Genomic DNA, 17,762 nt, shown 5'->3' with positions numbered 1-17,762 from the left:
TAATTATTTGTTGGGGGGAAATATTAATCTCTTTTCTTTCAAGAGTGGTCATGAGGAGTTAAGCGAGTCTCTGTGGTATAATTACTGTATGTCTTAATTACATTTCAATGTGACTTTAATTCAATTAAGAAATGAATGCCGAGAAAAAACATCAGACACCTGGAACATCTGCTTACTTTCTATTTTTCAGGGGAAAACTTTCATCAAGTTTTCAGTGGAAAGGAAAATTGTCTTTTTTCATTTCTTACATATGTCACTATTTATGTTAAGTCACTATTTTGTTTTATTTAAATAGCGGGGAAAACAGATAAAATAAATAAATTTACAAAGGACATTACAGGTTTTGGTCGGGCTCTGTAATTGACATATACAGTACAGTCCATACAGTGTGTAAGTGAAATTCCATGTATTCATGATATCTATCCACCCAAGTGAGCCCTGAGACTCGACATGACAAACTCCATAAGCAACAGACAGGGTACACCCTGACCAAGGACGCCAGTTCATCACAGGGGAGACACAGACCCAACCATGCACACACCAGGGCCAGTTCTCACAGAGCGTGTGGTAGGCCAAGAGGAAACCAGAGCACCTGGTGAAAAGCCAGGGAGAACTTACTAACTCCACCCAGATAGCACCCAGGAATTAGACCCATGACCCCAATGCTGCAGGGCAGCAATGCTAACCACTGCATTACTGTGCCTCCCTCTGCCTGGACCAGCATCAATGCCCAAGTATATCGACCAGAGACCCTGTTCTTCAGGATGTGCCACCCCTTGGTTGAGATGTTTAATGTGGCTCCTGACAATCTGCACATTAAAGATCCAGTGAGTTCTGTTTGTTCCAACTGTTCTCACTCCTCTGACTGATCTGCTGTGCAGAGGGGCTGCTGGTGCAGAATCACCCAAGTCATCACCCATGGTGAGGCTCTACAGGGGTATTTGGCTTGAAAGAGGATGTGCAATGCTCCTCTGTGTAACTGTTTTGAGATCTTTGGGGGCTGAAAAGCAGTAAAAAATGTAAGGAATTAAGATGATGACGTTGGACTTGCTGGCTATCACAGTTAATAAATGAACAAGGACGATGCCAACATCCATTCCTACAATTCCTGCTTTTCCTAACCGCTTTAAAGCGATACATGCTCGTCGGGAGCCGACCTCTATCCCGGAAAGCAACGGGCGCAAAGCGGGATACACTCTGGGCCTGAACGCCACTCTATGGCTGGGAAGACACGGACGCAGATCACTCGCACCAGGGCCGGTTTTCCCAAAAGCTAATTAACCAACCAGAATGTCTTTAGTGGGAGGAAACTGAGTAAATTATAGGCTGAACAGTACCCCTTGTGGCGAAGCTGAACAATAGCTTCCCTTTCCTCTAGGTACCTATTGTTCTATGTTCAATCTAATATTTATTGGTTTTCTGATGTTGCTCTCCAGAGCGGCCATCGATGCGACTTTAAATCCTCCTAATTGCATTTTCATAATTATATTCCTAAGCAGAAAGCAAAGCATAGCACATCACGGGAGACGGAAAATAACAGAAGCAAAGTAACATCTGATATCGGACTGATTTTTATTCAATTAAATAGATGATACGCAGTGTGCCGGATTAAAAAAAGAAAAACTATTGAATTAAAGCGTAATTGAGATGCTGAAGACACTGTGATGCTGAGAGGTCACTAGATTGAGAAACAGCAGGGCTATATTCAGGTACATATGTGTTTAACGGTTCTGTTTCGGTGTTTAGCAGGGTTTTTTTTTTTACCTAAAAGGGGGAAGCACTATGCTGTTCATGCGGAGCACCTCGTGCAACATCAATAATTTAATCTGAATCACTGAAGTCTTTGTCTGATATCCTGGTCGTGGTGGTGGTAAGGAGTCTGTGATTGCTTTTGAACGCACAATAAACTGGGATCTGCACAACCCGAGGAGACGAAGCAGCAGACTTCGTGCTGTGCCTTAACTACAGGCTCGGCTCAGCCGACTCGTATAATTCCTGCATTAAATTCACCGGCATTACATCATCGGGTTTCCATCCTGAGCGTCAAAGGAGCCTCGTTTAATATTTAACGGGACTGGAGGATCAGAACAGGAAGAGGGACAGTCAGACGGCTGGACACTGCACAAGACAATCATGGGATTTAAAACAATTGGAAGTGGCACTTAAATAAAACAAAAGACCCTTATCTGCACTGGAAGATCTTCTGGAAACAAAAAGATGATATGGCTGAGGCGAACCCAGGAGTGATCGAGGTACAGGGTGTTGCCTCTTACGAGGAGTATGAGTGCAAAATATGCTACAATTATTTCGACCTGGATCGCCGGGCGCCTAAAATACTGGAGTGCTTGCATACATTTTGCGAAGAGTGCCTGACGACGTTGCACCTCAGGGAGGACAGACCGTGGCGTATTAGCTGTCCGATATGCCGTCACAAGACGCCGGTACCGGATTACCGGATCCAGAATTTGCCCAACAACACAAAGGTGACAGAGGCTTTCCCTCTGTATATCGAAGCGGACCCTTTGCCCCAAGACACTCTGCCCCCGCAGCCGCCGCCGCAGCACCCTGCGCTAACCCCGAGGACTGAGGAAGGCAGCGCGGCGCAGACGGCGGCTGCAGCTCCCCCGGCCGCTACCCAAACCCCAGCCCGGTACGAGAGCTGCCAGAGCTGCAAGCGAGCCGCACTGACTACGGGCTGCGTGTGCGTCGTTTTCTCTTTCCTCTCCATGCTCGTGTTGCTCTTCATGGGTCTGATCTTTGTTCACAATTACAACAACCCCCCCTCGCCCATAGGCCCCATCTGTCTGTCCGTCGCCAGCATTTTAGCCATGTTTTCTGTGGTCGTCACGTGGGTGATCTGCTGGTTGAAGTACAGACCAGAGCAGGAAAACAACCGATCGTCGACATCCAATTTCAACAGGAGGAATACTTAGAACCCTTTGTGTCTGTCTGTGTACGTGCACATCTCATTCTACAGAGCAGAACTTACAATATGGCATTTTATTTAATCTTAAAATAAGAATATGACGCTGGATCTATAGCCTAGCCGATAATTTTATTAATGCCTCCAAATATTTCAGATTTCGTTGATTGTGATTTTGTTTTGCCGATACCTGCCCACAGGACGTCATTATTCCTGCTTTTATTTTCATTGTTATTTAACACTTGACCTGCAGGGCGCCGTGTCTGCGTTTTATTTTTAATTCTGTGAATCACGTGTATTGTTCTTATTCTAATAATATTTTTTTTCTAAATCTGAGGTAGAAATTCGATCATCCAGTTCTTGAACAAAACAAACAACATCCAAAGATGTGTAATGATCGCGAATCCATGCTTACTTAAAGTTCTTATTCAGTGAGCATGGGCTCAAACAGGGAAAAGAGGAAAATACCCAGCAAGCAGCTGAATTGAACATAATGTGGCAATACGGGGCAAACTTGATATATGCACATACTCTCAATCTTAACATGGTTTGGTCGACTTTCTAAACTGAAATTATTTGCGATGTATCGATGCTTGCAATGGTTTTTTCTATGTATGGTACTTGGTCTAGATGTGCTGAAATGTCTGCCCTTTGTATGCTGTTTTTTATCTGGGCTGAAGTAGTTGAAAGGATGAGGCTAATAGCACAAAGGCAAATATTTACACAAGCAAAAGACCTGCACTGAATCACGGCTTTAAAACCCACGTGTTGCTGAATGGCACGAGAACACTTTTATCATACACCCCCAAGGTGTTAATTCACTATAGCACACTGATAATTCACTATAGCACACTTGGAAATGTAATCAAATTGCAGTGTTCCTCACAAACGTGGGTTTGCAACAGAAGTACAGTGTATGCCTGCACTAAGTATGTTAATGAACTCTGAAGGCTTTTAAGATTAAAATAGTTGGCCTTAATGATTTTGAACTGGATTTCCTTTAAAAAAAACTTTAGTTAAAGGTTACTGGAGAGAAATGACTCTGCCACGATTTAAAATGTACATCTGGCCACGGGAATTACAAAGCAGTATTTTGCAAGATGGGTATACAGTGTAAATCTTAAACGCATTTCTGTTGTTATTGTTTAGAGGAATATACAATGTAGCTCCTCACATAATTGTGAACTATGTGGTGTTTATACAAAGCCAGATTTAAATAAAAATAAAGCAGCATTTTTGGTTGTTCTCCATGTGACTTAAAACAGTAGTAGTAGCAGTCGTTGCTTCACTGTAAATGATACTGCATCATGGTCTCTAGAGCAAGAATTTATTTCAAAGCCTTTTTACACAGTTGCGTCAGTGACATTAAGCTTTTATGTTCTGTGACATGATCTGTGCTGGGTACACAGCAAAGGAGGAAAGAAGAGAGAATGTTTATGGATATGTTTTAAAGTTTTTTTTGTCCTTTCTATAAATGGAGTTCTAGTAGAAATCTATTTTTTCAATCTTTTTTATTTCACAGTTTGGGCTGGATTTGTTTACTCAACTGGAATTATCTGCACAATTCTTTTGATTGTTGAATACTGTATCCAAATAAAATGAGATTTCTCGACAGGTGCTTCTGTTCTGTCAATGGTGTGGATTAACTCTTATCTTCACAAACTAGACTCTTACTGGTCCTTCAGGGAGATTGCTGCCTCGGCTTGACTATGATTTCTCAAATAACGGTTACCATCACTTCAAATAAATTAGACCATTTTTCTTGCGAAGTAAAAAAAATATCTGAAAATTAAAATCATTCATATAAGAAATCGTTTATCGTTTAATTGACTCATAAAGTGCAGAGATCACTTTTATGGTTTGATTTGATGATAAATTTAAATAGTTCTATGGCAGCACACAGTTTTTCCTGTTTGTTTCTCCGCATTAGCTTTGACCCGAATTGTGCGTTATTCTATTTTTAAGTGCCCTGCAGCTTCACACCAAGCCCCCTCTAGTGGCTGAAGAAGAGAAATGCAGTTTCTAGGCGTTGAGGCCAGCAGCATAAAACCGAACAGAATTATTGTTGAATGAAATGTATTACAGATTGAACAATATGAAGACAGAAGATAGGATTATTTAGAATATTCTTACTACCTTCTTTCTATTTTCAGTAACCACTTTATCCTTAGAGGGCCACAGTGGGCCACAGCCTAACCCAGCAGGCACAGGGCACAAGGGAACACTTCAACCTGGAGGCTCTCACAGGGCACATTTGGGGGGCAGTTTTGAGATGTAAATTAACCTCAACAGCACGTCCTAGGGCTGTGGTAAGGACCCAGTGCATCTAGAGGAAACCCAGGAGGACAACAAGCACACAAGAGGTGTCTCAGTCTAGAATCAAACCCACATCCCAACAGCAGTGATGCTTCAGCACTGATCAACATTTCACCACCCCCAGCACACCTGTTGTTGTAGTTCATTAAAAAAATCCACACTGGATACATAGCTGGGTGATACAAAGAATCCCAACTCCAAATATTCAGAAGTTAATTAAGCATGGACGTTATTTATTACATTTTCTTACATCACCGATTTACTGTTGGATTGATATCCAACTGGTATCTGTGGTTGAGTGGAATTAGTGACATTTGATTTCTGCCTGGTGCAATACTGTATGTTTTTCAGGAAGGTATAAAGCAGTGACGTGGTATTAACAGGGGATTTCAACTCCCTACACAGAAAGTGGGATATACCCATGAGGAACACTGAGGCTCAGACTGTTAACAGTTGCTTATTAACTCATTTTGTGAAGGCTCTTCCAAGGGTAGATTCTCTTATTGACCGAGTTTTTTCAAGTAACCAGGGCGGAATAAGGGGAGTAGATGTGATAAAACCAAAGAGGAGTTGAGCTGAGACCATAATTTGGCAACCTTTAATACATTAAATCTCTAAAGGCTGAGCCTAAAATTAAGTCTTACAATTTTAGAAATGCAGGCTCTGGGCTCGCTAACAGTGAATTGGAAACAGATGGATACCGAGTCAGCAGAAGGAAGATGGTTATACTTCAGGCAACATAATATTCACTTCACAAAGCAAATTCATCCCCCAAATTAGTTAATACAAATCTAGGAAAGTATGGCTTAAATGGTTTGAGAGATTAAAATGTCAAAAGGAAGGCATCTCTCTACTGATCTCGTAAAAAGACACAAGATAGTAACTAAATCTGGTGAACTTAATTTCACTAAGTGAACTAAATTTAACACTGCCATGTTCAAAATGTAACGCTGACTATGCCCATGTAGGAACATACATTGCGCACATTACATTTGTGATTCGAAGCTACACACAGAAAGTACACGTGACAGAGATCTGAAAATGTATGTAGATTCCATTACATTCTTATCAAGACAACGTGGGGAAGTAAGAAGAAGCAAACAGAATGTCTGGGTATATATCCTAAAGCACGAAATTTAAATCAAAGGATGTTATGCTTAAGCTTTACAATGCTTAGTAAGACCTAATTTACAACAGTATTCAGTTCACCACAAAACAGATTTTATAGCCTTAGAACAGCAACAAGAATGATTCCTGGTCTCAGCAGATTCTCATACACAAACAGGTTAAAGAATCTACATTTCTTCAGGCTAGAACAAAGACAACTGAGAGTATGTTTGAACCAAATACATAAAAATCCAAGGACTCCGTATCCTCTGTATCAAAACAAGGACATAGGGTCTGAACTGGAAAAAAGGAATTCATTCCGATCAGAAAATAAAAACGCTCCATTGCACAGAAAGTGGTGCTGTCCATAACCAGCTTCTAACGCAGCTGGTTGAGACCCAATTGCTAGGCTCCTTCAAGAAGTGTCTGGACAAACATGTAGATTCCCTTGGCTACTAAACTACCAAATGAGCAAGTTGGTCTGAAGTGCCTCCTTTCACTTATGCCGGTGTCACACTACAGGACCCGACCCGACCTCTAGTCGGAGAGCATGTCAAATTTAACGACTGCAGTTGCTGAATCTTGCTGCCTTTTCTGTCCTAGAGGGTGTCAAGTTATGCCAGTGTCACACTACAAGACGTTTCCTAGAATTTTCAGTTGTAGCCTTTATTTACATAATCATAAGAAAATCACAGCGAGTTGTAGAGAGTTGCAGTGCGCGCCCGTTACCATCAGTTGTGTAGTGTGACACATGCAGCAACTCAGTCATAGCGCTCTTAACAGCCCCCACGACTCTCTCTGATGTGCTATGATAATATCAGACTGGTTTGATTTTCTCGTAGCGAGTTGCAAGTCGCAAGTCGCAGGGGTGGGCTCTTGTGTCTGCGACAGTCAACAGCCAATGAGCACTCAGCCGGAAGTACAACGCATACAATGCGGCTGCAAAGAAAAGAGGAAAGCGAGTGTTTTGGACTGTGCAAATGGAAAAGAGCGCAAATGGAGCCAGCACAGATGTCCGTTCGATGTTTCGTGTTTGTCGCTTCGTGTTTGTTGTTTGTTTGCTTTCATGCGGCGCGCCTCTTGTGCTCCACGTTGATTGGCTGCCAACATGAGGCGACCTCGCGGTACTTTTGCGGCGCAATATAAAATTAGGAACCGTGCTGAAAAGTCATGAGGGAATCGTGTAATTAGTCACCCACTGCGATTCCTAGACACACTCTAGGACACAAAAGGCAGTGAGATTCAGCGCCTGCTAAATTTGACAAGCCTTCTGACTAAAAGTCGTATCGAGTCATGTAGTGTGACGCCGGCTTTTTATGACTAGGAATTGTAGGGGTTGACTAATTACATGATTCCCTCTAATTCCTCTATGACATCTTCAACACTATTCAATACTTCAATACTAGTCCCCAAGGATAGATAGATAGATATATATACGTATAGGTAACCAGGAAATCATCCATTTTTATTCACTTGGAACAATTTAATTGCGAACAATTGCAAGAAATATGTTACATTTACCAGATTATAAATCATTTAGATTTATAACTATACAGAACTCAAATAGTCAACCTAGACCCAGCTTCTTGAATTAGGTACATTACATACTTAATTGATCAAGAAATTACAAATATACACAGTCTTTAGAAACAGATGTTTTCTGGCTCCTTATGAAATGGCCTTGGTTTGGACACTCCAGGACTGGTGATGGAGACCCCTGTTCTATGAGTTCTGAGATGTCAACAAACTGAGGAGATGACATCACTCATGAGAAGAGGTCTAGTACAAAATCTGAACCAATATTTTCCTGATAGCATAAACGTTATTTAACTTTCCAAACCTCAACAATAAAAAAAGTAGGGTGTTTTATTTTCTTCAGAACATTTACTTATTTGACCATGTATCCATTTTCTAACCACTTCATCCGTTACAGGGTTGTGGGAGAGTCCGTGCCTAGCCTGGCAAGCAAGGATAAACCCTGGATGGGACACCAGCCCATCGCAAGACAGATATGGACAAACCCTCACACACTATTATTGTATTAGTTATCCAGTTGGCCCAGAAGCCAGTTAAGCTACCAGTATGTCTTTGGGCTGTGGAATGAAACCGGAGCACCTGCAGGAAACCCACACAAACACAGGGAGAACATACAAACCCCACTCAGATAGCCCCCCAGGAATTGAACCCAGGGCCCCAGTGCTGACAGGGAGCAATGCTAACTGCTGTATCACCATGTTGCCCTTACTTACCTGTGGTTTATTTTAACTTTGCTTTGTCATACTTTAATTTGGAAATTCCTTAGCAATTCTGTCCATTTGGTTATAAAAATGTATTTGAAATCATTGAACACAAATGCAGTGCGTGCTTTGGAATTAATAATAAAGACACATTACTTTGCAAACAATGATTACAAACAAATATGCTCAATAACGGTGTTGCAGATGCCCACTTTTAAAAACAAATGGTTTTCAAAGCAACTTTAAGCGGAACCCTTCGAATAGATGGTTTTGATGGGTGTTTTGCAAAACCCGAGTGTTGAGATCACAACGTCAGTGAAGCAATGTATTGAAACTGATAGGACAGAGTATGGCAGCTAAAACATCAAAAACATGAAACAAAAAAATATGAGATTTGACAGGTCTTAATGTTGATTATCTTTTTTGTGCAGTCATCTCAAGTCAACAGTCCGGGGATCAGCTTTCGTATAACCTTCTATGTTTCTCTGATGGTAGTGATCATCTTCCACATTGCAAGTTCTAATAAAAAGTTAATAGACACAAAAAAGGCTTCAGTGCCTATAAATCTGGGGATTTCTGCAATTCCTCATCTTTACAGAGATGTAGTGCTCTCTAAAACCAATGTGATCCTTTCCTCTTCTCCTTTCCTGCATAATTTGTACTTGGAGGGTTATCTCTGTATTATCTACCAATACCAATAATGCATTTTATTTCTACAGTATGTATATACAGTAGATAACTCATAGATGAGGACCTTAGCTCAGTGTAGGTCTCTTCCCTCCCTCGAGGACTAAACCTTTTCCCAAGCAGTTTGTTTGTACAACCTCAATGCTACATATTCAGGAATTTACAAACACCATTGTGAAAACCCCACAGTACATTTTGGTGAAGCCATTTTTATTTTCCCAAACAAATGTAAACACTGTTCAAAAAATACAAATATATGTTTCCCACCCCATATAAACCATCTTCAACATCCCTCTTAATGTCCCCTCCAGAATTTGACCAAACTCCCACTAAATTATGGCCAGACAGCTATTGGAACCTCCATGCAGCAAGACTTTATATTTCAATGCACATTTCCAAGGAAGGAGATCGAATGACCCTTCTAAAAGCATTGCATTGCAGTTCAGAAATAGAAGGAGAGTTTACAAACAAGTGAAAGCCATTCAGCCCATTTAGCCCAATTAGCAGATGGTAGTTAATCAATCCAAGAATCTCCTCCAGCTGTTTCCTGAAGGAAACCAGGTTATCAGCTTCAACAACATGGCTGGGTAGCTTGACCCACACTCCCACAAGCCTTTGTGTAAACAGGTGCCTGTTCTCAGTCTTAAATGTGCTTCCATTAAGTTTTTACTTGTGTTTATGCTTCAGTGTTGATTGAAGGAGTCCACTGAGTAGACTGTGTCAGTGTCTTTGAGGATTTTGAATACCTGGATCAGGTCTCCTCGTAATCTTCGCTCTTCAAGAATAAAAAAAGGTTCAGTATCTTCAGCCGGGCAATGAAGAACATTCCCTTGAACTCCAGATTGTATCCACTTGCCCCCCTCTAGGCTAATTCCACAGCAGTAATATACTTTTTATATAATTCTGTAATGTGATGACCAACACTGTGCACATTACAGTATTAAAAATGAGGTATTTCTAGAGCATTGTACAATTTTGACATAAATGCCTTGATTAGAATTTTCTGCGTTTATGTAACACCATTTCACTTGCATCTTTATTATTTCCCATGTCTTGCTAAATACTGGAAAGGCTAATGCCAATGACAAGAGAATTCTTCAGTTTACCATTACCAAACTAAAACCCACATACTCCCAGGAGGGATAATATCCAGTGATTAGCCAGGCTGTGACAGTTTGATACTCATTTTCCATGGTTTTATTTTGTATGGCTGTTGTGAATTGGAACACCAGTGTGCATTACAATATAACTTTGGTTTGACTCTCCTCTGTTTCACTGTGAAAGGCTACTAAATAATATAATTACTGGATCTTTCACTAAACCTTTAATTTAGTTGTATACCCAAATTCTAATAGCATGCTATAATAAACAAAATAATATTATATTTACAATAAAGTACCTCAACATTACTCTGAATATTACTTAAGTATCTGAAAACAGCCAGCTGTGCAAGACTTTTCATGAGCTAGTTGTATCAAAGACAGATTTTTCTGTCCACAACATTTCAATTTATTCAAGAGATACTTTTTGCTTTACAGCTATAAATATTTCTTTGCACCAAATACTAATGGTAGCACTACACAAGACATGCAAAGAAAAATAAATGTTTATTCTTTGGTATGACTGGTGAGCCAGGGAATTATAAAACTCAAACCACAGGGTTTCATAAGTTTGAATAGTAAATTGCAAAATCATAATTCTTGCTGATATCGTCTTCTATACACGACATTTAAGAGGTAAAACCAGGACAGTCCACATTGCCAAAAACGTATTAAGTATAGCATACGAATTAAAATAAAAGAAATATTGTTAGTCCAATTGGTATGCAATACTGTCTAATCTAAACCCATCATAGAAAGTTTTATTTTAAATGTCAAAACCTAAATGCTAAATGAAAACATCAACATATATTTCCTCAGTGCATAAAACTTGACATAGAAGGTTTTGAAGTGCTTATTAAAATGAGTGCTGTAATTTACTACCATAGACTACCAAAGTTAAAATTTACATTGACATTTGTTATATTATGGATGTCGTTTTACAAGTCATCCATATAAATATGGCTTTGTCTGCTTTCCATAAAATTATTTCACTACTTCATATATTATGCAGTCTACAGCAGTTGGTAGTGAAAACACGTGAACAACATTTGAACTGCAGGTCAAGTGTGTCTAAAAAGCAAAATATCTTTAAAAAAAACAAGACAAAACAAAGTTACGAGAGAAGAAAACCTACACATGCACTTATTAATCTACGGATTCCTCCACATTCTGCTGTACTTCCTGGAGACAAAACCTTACCATTTTTTAAAAATATAGTTTAAATTAAGAATTTGTTTTGAATTAAATTATTAATTGACTCTTGTCCAATGGAATGCAATGGGGTAGATTTGGCTACTAGTGAAAAAAAAGATACACCACTAATATAGTTTGGGCTTGAACGAAGACTCAAGCCTGCAAAACAGTTCTAAGTTGAGGGCCAGGACAATCAATTCTGTCTTTACAGGTTTTTGGGGGATGGTTAATTAGCAACTGATCTACAAACAGGTGGTTTGACTTCTTATCAGTTTAAGCTATTAATTAGAATTTAAGTTGTTCGGTTCAACATTGACTCTGGACATTGAGGACTGTCATGGACTTTTCCCGATCTAATGTGATGGACAATGCCTAATCTGTTTTTTAATGTAGTCATCCTAAGGGTTTATGATATAGAACGAGTGCAGGGGAACTAAAACGTCAAACTACTGTGATTTCAGCTGAAACCTGCATTGGAAATTCCAGGCTGCCCGAGGTAATCACCTCGAAAAACTGTCATTGTGAGGGGAGAGAAAGATATTTGAAAAATTCTCATTTTTTGCTGGTCAGAAGGAAAAAGGATCAAAAACAGCATTTTCGGTCGTGACCAAGGGAGAGTAGTGCGAGTTTGGGGGGAGGCAGGGGCTGTGTAATCAACTCAGCACACCAGGCATTGAAGACACGAGATGCCTGAGGATGTCATTTTTATCTTCCCTCACCCCAAGTTAAAATAAAACCACTGGGTTTGAATCACTTAAGAAGACTGTTAATCCCAGGCTGGTTGGGATGAAATATATATCCAGATGAATCGCGTGGAAATGACCGTAGGGCGTATGAACTGCCCGGGGACATTAGATTTAAACAGAATCGGTTAAGTGTGAATAGCTATGTCATCCTTGTATATGCTGCACTAGACTAGACGCTCTTTAACAGACGCCTGCTCATGGCAGACGATGTTGACGAGATAGGAAGTGTGTTGCTAATGTCTTTTAACTCTGCTCACGGGATATAAGTATAAAACGTGCTGAATTTTAAATAATACTCGTTTACACGTATGCATCGCTAGCGATACTTCTTTGTGTGTATGAAGTGAAACTGGCCTTTTTTTGCGTTGGGGCAGGAGAGGCCTAATATATGAAGCACTAACGCAATAGGCTACACTTTAATGAGCTTGGTGGATTTCAATTACTACGGTTTTACACATTTTAGAGAAGAAATATTGTGCAGTTCAGAGAAGCTGGGGTTTTTACCGTTCAAACATAACAACTATACTGTATGTGACTAAATAAAAATTCATAAGAAAAAACAGCTTCACAAACAAATTGACTAACAACAAAAATGAGACAAATTCAGTGCATATTTATTTAAAGAAACAAGACGCCGAAAAGCAAATGCTAGATGTGGATTTAATATTTAACCTACTTAAGAGACAGTACAATTGAATGCGTTTTAAATTGTAGGCACTGCTGAACAGATATAGGAATGCACTGTTGCAATAAAGAGTATAATTAATGTGTTAATTAAATGTCACTTTTAAATCGTTGAAGTGCTTAAAGTTTTTTTAAAGAGATATTATCAATCAAGGAAAATAACTACAAGGATGCCGTTATTTTAGTGACTTTGATAATTTTTCAAAATTACCTGTCTATAAAATTATGAAGTGGTTTGTTTATATGAGTTATTGAGTGAACATAGTTTTTTTCTTGTCAGCCTTTGAAGACAAAGTTAGAAGTGGTAGTTTTAATAAATACTCAAACAGGACTATTAAGAAGTGACCTTGTATAGGAAAGAATATGTCGATATTTAGATTACCGGTAGCCTAACCTAAGGCATGTTACCTCGCCTCAAAAGATACAATAAATGTATTTTATTCACATAAAACATAGGTTACATATTACGTTTGGTGTATTTCAATGCTATCTATCATACATAGAAAACATGCTTGCATATCATTATAAAAATGTATTTAATATACAGATGGGAAAAATGCTTTAGTCAATGAAAACGTATGCGTGATTTTACCTGCGTTAGGTGAAACTTCTTCGTGTAGAGAGGTGGAGAGGGAAAACTTCTCGAACTGGACAGGTTTCAGAAGTCATGTTCTTTACCTCACAGAGAATAAAATAAACTTCAATTCTCTTGGTACCTGATCCGTTTTCATCTTTCGAGATCTCCAAGTCTGAATCTGCTCTTCTCCGACGCAGTGTGTAATCAAGCCTATTTCCCAGTCCCCGGCGAAGAAGTGACGCGCATGATGGAATCCACACAACCAGTTCCAGATTTCAGGTACGCTTTCTCGCGGATTGAAGTCTGGGTTGAAGTTTTTTAAAAAGCACAATAACAAACCCCAAATCCTCTTAAAGTATAGACGGTCACACAATGACAGTGGAAGATTCTACTTCTACAGAAAGTGAACACATCCGTGCTCATAGTGTAGTTGGTTTTGATGAAATGTAGACACAGAAACGGTGAAATTGGTCCCATACAGTACCTTCGCCTGTAGGCAAAGTCAAAACTGTAAAAGACGGTTCTTGTGTCCTTGAAACAGCTAAGACATTGAAACTAACAAAATGTTTTTCTACTATATATTGAGATGATAATCATCTTGAACTTCACTAAGAAGAACATTTTGGCTAGCCGTGCAATGGAGATGAACCAGTCTTTATGTGCAAGTGTTGAGATAATGGGTTTTCTGTTTTTTTATACTGAAATTAGGTTTCTGTACATAAAGCAAACCTTAAAAACTGAGCATATCACTCCCGTTAATCAATTAGCCATGGGGATCAAATGTCACTTTTGAAAATAAGGAAAAAGTTTGTCATATGACTTTTTATTCTTAATATAGTAATATTGTGTTTCAGTAGAATCTTTTATCGGTAATACGAGTCTTTTAGCACAATATCAAAATAACATATATCTTGCGACTACAAATTCACTGTTTTCTTTTTTCACTAATATTTTAAGGAGTTTTAATAATCTAAGCGGCGCTTAGAGTTTTCCCCTTGCAAACTAACACATAATAGTTTTGCAAGAACTTTATACCTTTTAGTAGCAGTCGAGGTTTTAAGCAAACTGTGTTACTGATGACCTTCTGGCGTTTTAAAGACAAAAAACATGAATATTTTAGAAATGGACCTTTCGTGTTTATAACAGGTCTACTTTAATGAAATGATTCAAGGATTTAAAAAAATATGAAAAAAACAAGGACCGAAAACTTATTTTATTTCTAAAGAATACGACAATCTGCGACTGAGATAAATCAATGCGTTTTAAAATCACACAGGAGCTCCTAACTTCTAATTTTATTCATCAAATTGAACATTTTGTTTTCCCAGGATAAATTGTGCTACTTTAAAATAACTTAAAATGTATTATTTCGTTACATCTGTTGAATAAGGTTTCGGGTCGTTTATGAAACTATAATAGAGTTTCTTGCAACTTTAATATTTCCGTCTTTATTACACTTTGAGAGTGTTTATTTTTTCAGCAATTTATGGGCGAATTCCCAGATACTAGAAGTAGTCCTAACTACGTAAACGACATTTTCGCACTTTTTAATCCGTTAATTTAAAATCAACTTTCATTATTATTATTTGAATACAGTTGTTACGTGCTAAATTGTAAATGTCTCAGTAAAGAGAGAACTACTTTGTTAACACGTGACAGAAACCCCGTTTCTAGCTTATTGGCTCGCTTTCTTCCATTGTCTCGTGTACACAAAAAGGAAAACATTTGAAGTATCTTTTTACATTTTTAAAAGGTAAAATGTTAATTGACCTTTCTGAGGTTGAGAGTCTTTTAATCTTTCTTCATTTAGGTGTTTGGTTGTGCTCACAAGTGCCTCTCCCTGCTGTGTTTTTATAAAGTGGACAAAGCACCAAAGAAAGCCCAATTAAAGGCTAGTGTTATGCGTTTTATACAAAAAAAACGTCTGGTGTCGTTTTAACTGCAAATGTCGTGTTCCCCAGCAAAAACCTAGCCTGTAAATTCTTTTGAGCAAATACAGTATGTATATTTTATAGGCACAGCAGAGGCAGCACCTCTATATGTCATTGCAAGTAAACTCATCCTTAAGTGTCAGAAATGATCTACAGTAACTGAATTCAGGCTCAATATTATCGAAGCCCAGGCAACTACCATAAGCAAAATATGTAGTTTCCAATTATACCAATGCCAATTATATATTGGGTGTTCAGGACTCCATTATAATCAGTACATGTATGGAAATCACCTGCATCTATTCTCAATGTTCTGATCACTCTGTCTCAGATCTCTGAAAACTTCAGGACCATTTTCGTGTTTCGGTTTTCAATGTGAGAAACCCTATTACGACTGAAAGGAGGATACACAGTGCCAACCTAACTTTCTTTTTAACTTCTACGTTTATTCATGATTAAAACTTTGTTTACGTTATAACGTTTCCACAAATTAATTTCAAAACGTAATTTATAGAATATTAATTGCCATTGTTACTCCTTTGTATGAATCTATCCCCACTCGTGTAGTCGGAGTCTAAGCTTGGCCATGGTGTAATTGCTAATCCATTTAAAATGCACCTGGGTCGCCCAAAGCTCTGTAATTAGCAAAAAGACTCCACGCGCTTCTATTGCAGACCGTGAAATGCGCTGCGCTCAGTGCAAGAATAATTATACCACATTAGAATGAATGAGAATTTAATGTTTTCGATACGTTTTTTTTTTTCCCAGCACGAAAATGTTCATAGTGCCTATCGTTTTGGATGTTCTCTTCTGGAAATTTATTTAACGCACGATTGCTTTTCACCATATTGGGGTGGAGGGGGGGAAGGTTATCAGCGAGCGAAGATGTTGACTCTTCAACAAAAAAGGCCCAATAAGACAGAAGAGCAGAAACAACAAGGGGGGGAGAGATGCTGTCTAAAACTGGATATTTTAACACCTACGATGAAACATTTGGGAAAATTCGATAGTTCGGCTCGAAAAGCCTTTGTTTGGTTGAATTCAAAGGCTACAGGCTACGGTGAACGAGCCCCATCCCTTTGATTGATTAAGGCCCTGAATAAGTCGAGTTTCTTGACTGACAGAGAAGTGAATAGGCTTCTCCAAATAATGAGTACTGTGGTGAACGGGGCTGGCACGTCCCTGCCGAAGTAAAAAGGGATGAGTTTTCTGGCACTTACGAAGTTATAAATAAAGGGTCCCCACAATTGCACCTTCTTCGGGGACAGACAGCCTTTACAGCACTCCTGGCGTCGTATCCTGCTGTGGCCCTCCAGTCCCTACTCAGACATTTCGCTTCTTTTATTTTAACTAGTCCAGTGCAATCTAAATGCTACTATAAATTCCTAAGAATGGACAAACGCTAGAATATGTGTGTGTGTGCGCGCGAGTGGAGACAGACTCTAAATTACAACACATTTATTTTATGACCTCTGCGAGACCTAACCCCTGTAAGCGCCTTCTGAGCAAGCTGCAGGCATCTCTTGCTCTTTTCGTTACTAATTCGAAAACGGGGAAAACTTGGGAGTGGGAGAAGGCACGATTTATTCGCCCTTATAATAACGGCAACTCGAGGCAAAGCCCGTCCGGTGTGAAACGCACAGCTGCCCGATCATATCTGTAATTAAAGACCGGCCTTGATTACACGAAATCGGTATCTGTTCTCACCCGAATCTCACACATACCTTCTTAGACAATGCGTTGCACTGTGACTACAATACGCTCAGGACTCTGAAACCGAGTAATGGAAGAAGAAAGTTGACACATCCACCAATCACGTTGCACTTTCTCTAACCGGGACATTCCCTCTTTTAGCCAATCAGAGGCGAGAAAAACCTGATGGAGCAAGGGGTGCAACAACTATTAAATGTTTCACTATTGCCCATAGAACCATTCCCTCGATCTGTGTCAACAACAACGCCACTTGTATATGAAGTTCTTCATCTAGTGACAGATCTAACCCTGTTAGATCTTCAGGACCGCGGAGCACCGCATTTGGTAAACTTGTCTGGAATTGTTACTTTTGCCAAAGTTTTTTTTGTGGGGGGGGGATATTACATCATTTGGCACAGAAGGAAGCGCCTCGTAGCTTCATAAGAGCCAAACGGTTACAGCCTGGACTACAGAAACTTTTCAAAGAGAGAAAAAAAGAAACATTGCTGCGTTTTCTGCTTCCACACCTTAAACGCAAGGTCACAAGTTTATCGAAGTGCGCAAAGAC

The 17,762-nt window shown here is 39.3% G+C and overlaps 1 protein-coding gene across 1 annotated transcript; it reads left to right on the top strand.

Annotated features, from left to right (window-relative positions):
- The first annotated feature begins 1,404 nt into the window (after positions 1 to 1,404).
- rnf228 (ring finger protein 228) lies at positions 1,405 to 4,537 on the top strand. Its single transcript, XM_088913415.1, has one exon. The coding sequence runs from the start codon at positions 2,223 to 2,225 to the stop codon at positions 2,931 to 2,933; it is 711 nt and encodes a 236-aa protein (XP_088769541.1). The 5' UTR covers positions 1,405 to 2,222; the 3' UTR covers positions 2,934 to 4,537.
- Positions 4,538 to 17,762: the final 13,225 nt, after the last annotated feature.

This window comes from Atractosteus spatula, chromosome 4 (genome assembly GCF_055471065.1).
Source record: "Atractosteus spatula isolate fAtrSpa1 chromosome 4, fAtrSpa1.hap1, whole genome shotgun sequence".
In the NCBI taxonomy this organism is placed as follows: domain Eukaryota; kingdom Metazoa; phylum Chordata; class Actinopteri; order Semionotiformes; family Lepisosteidae; genus Atractosteus; species Atractosteus spatula.
Note: the sequence above shows the minus strand (reverse complement) of the source record. Positions and strands in the feature narration are given on the sequence as shown.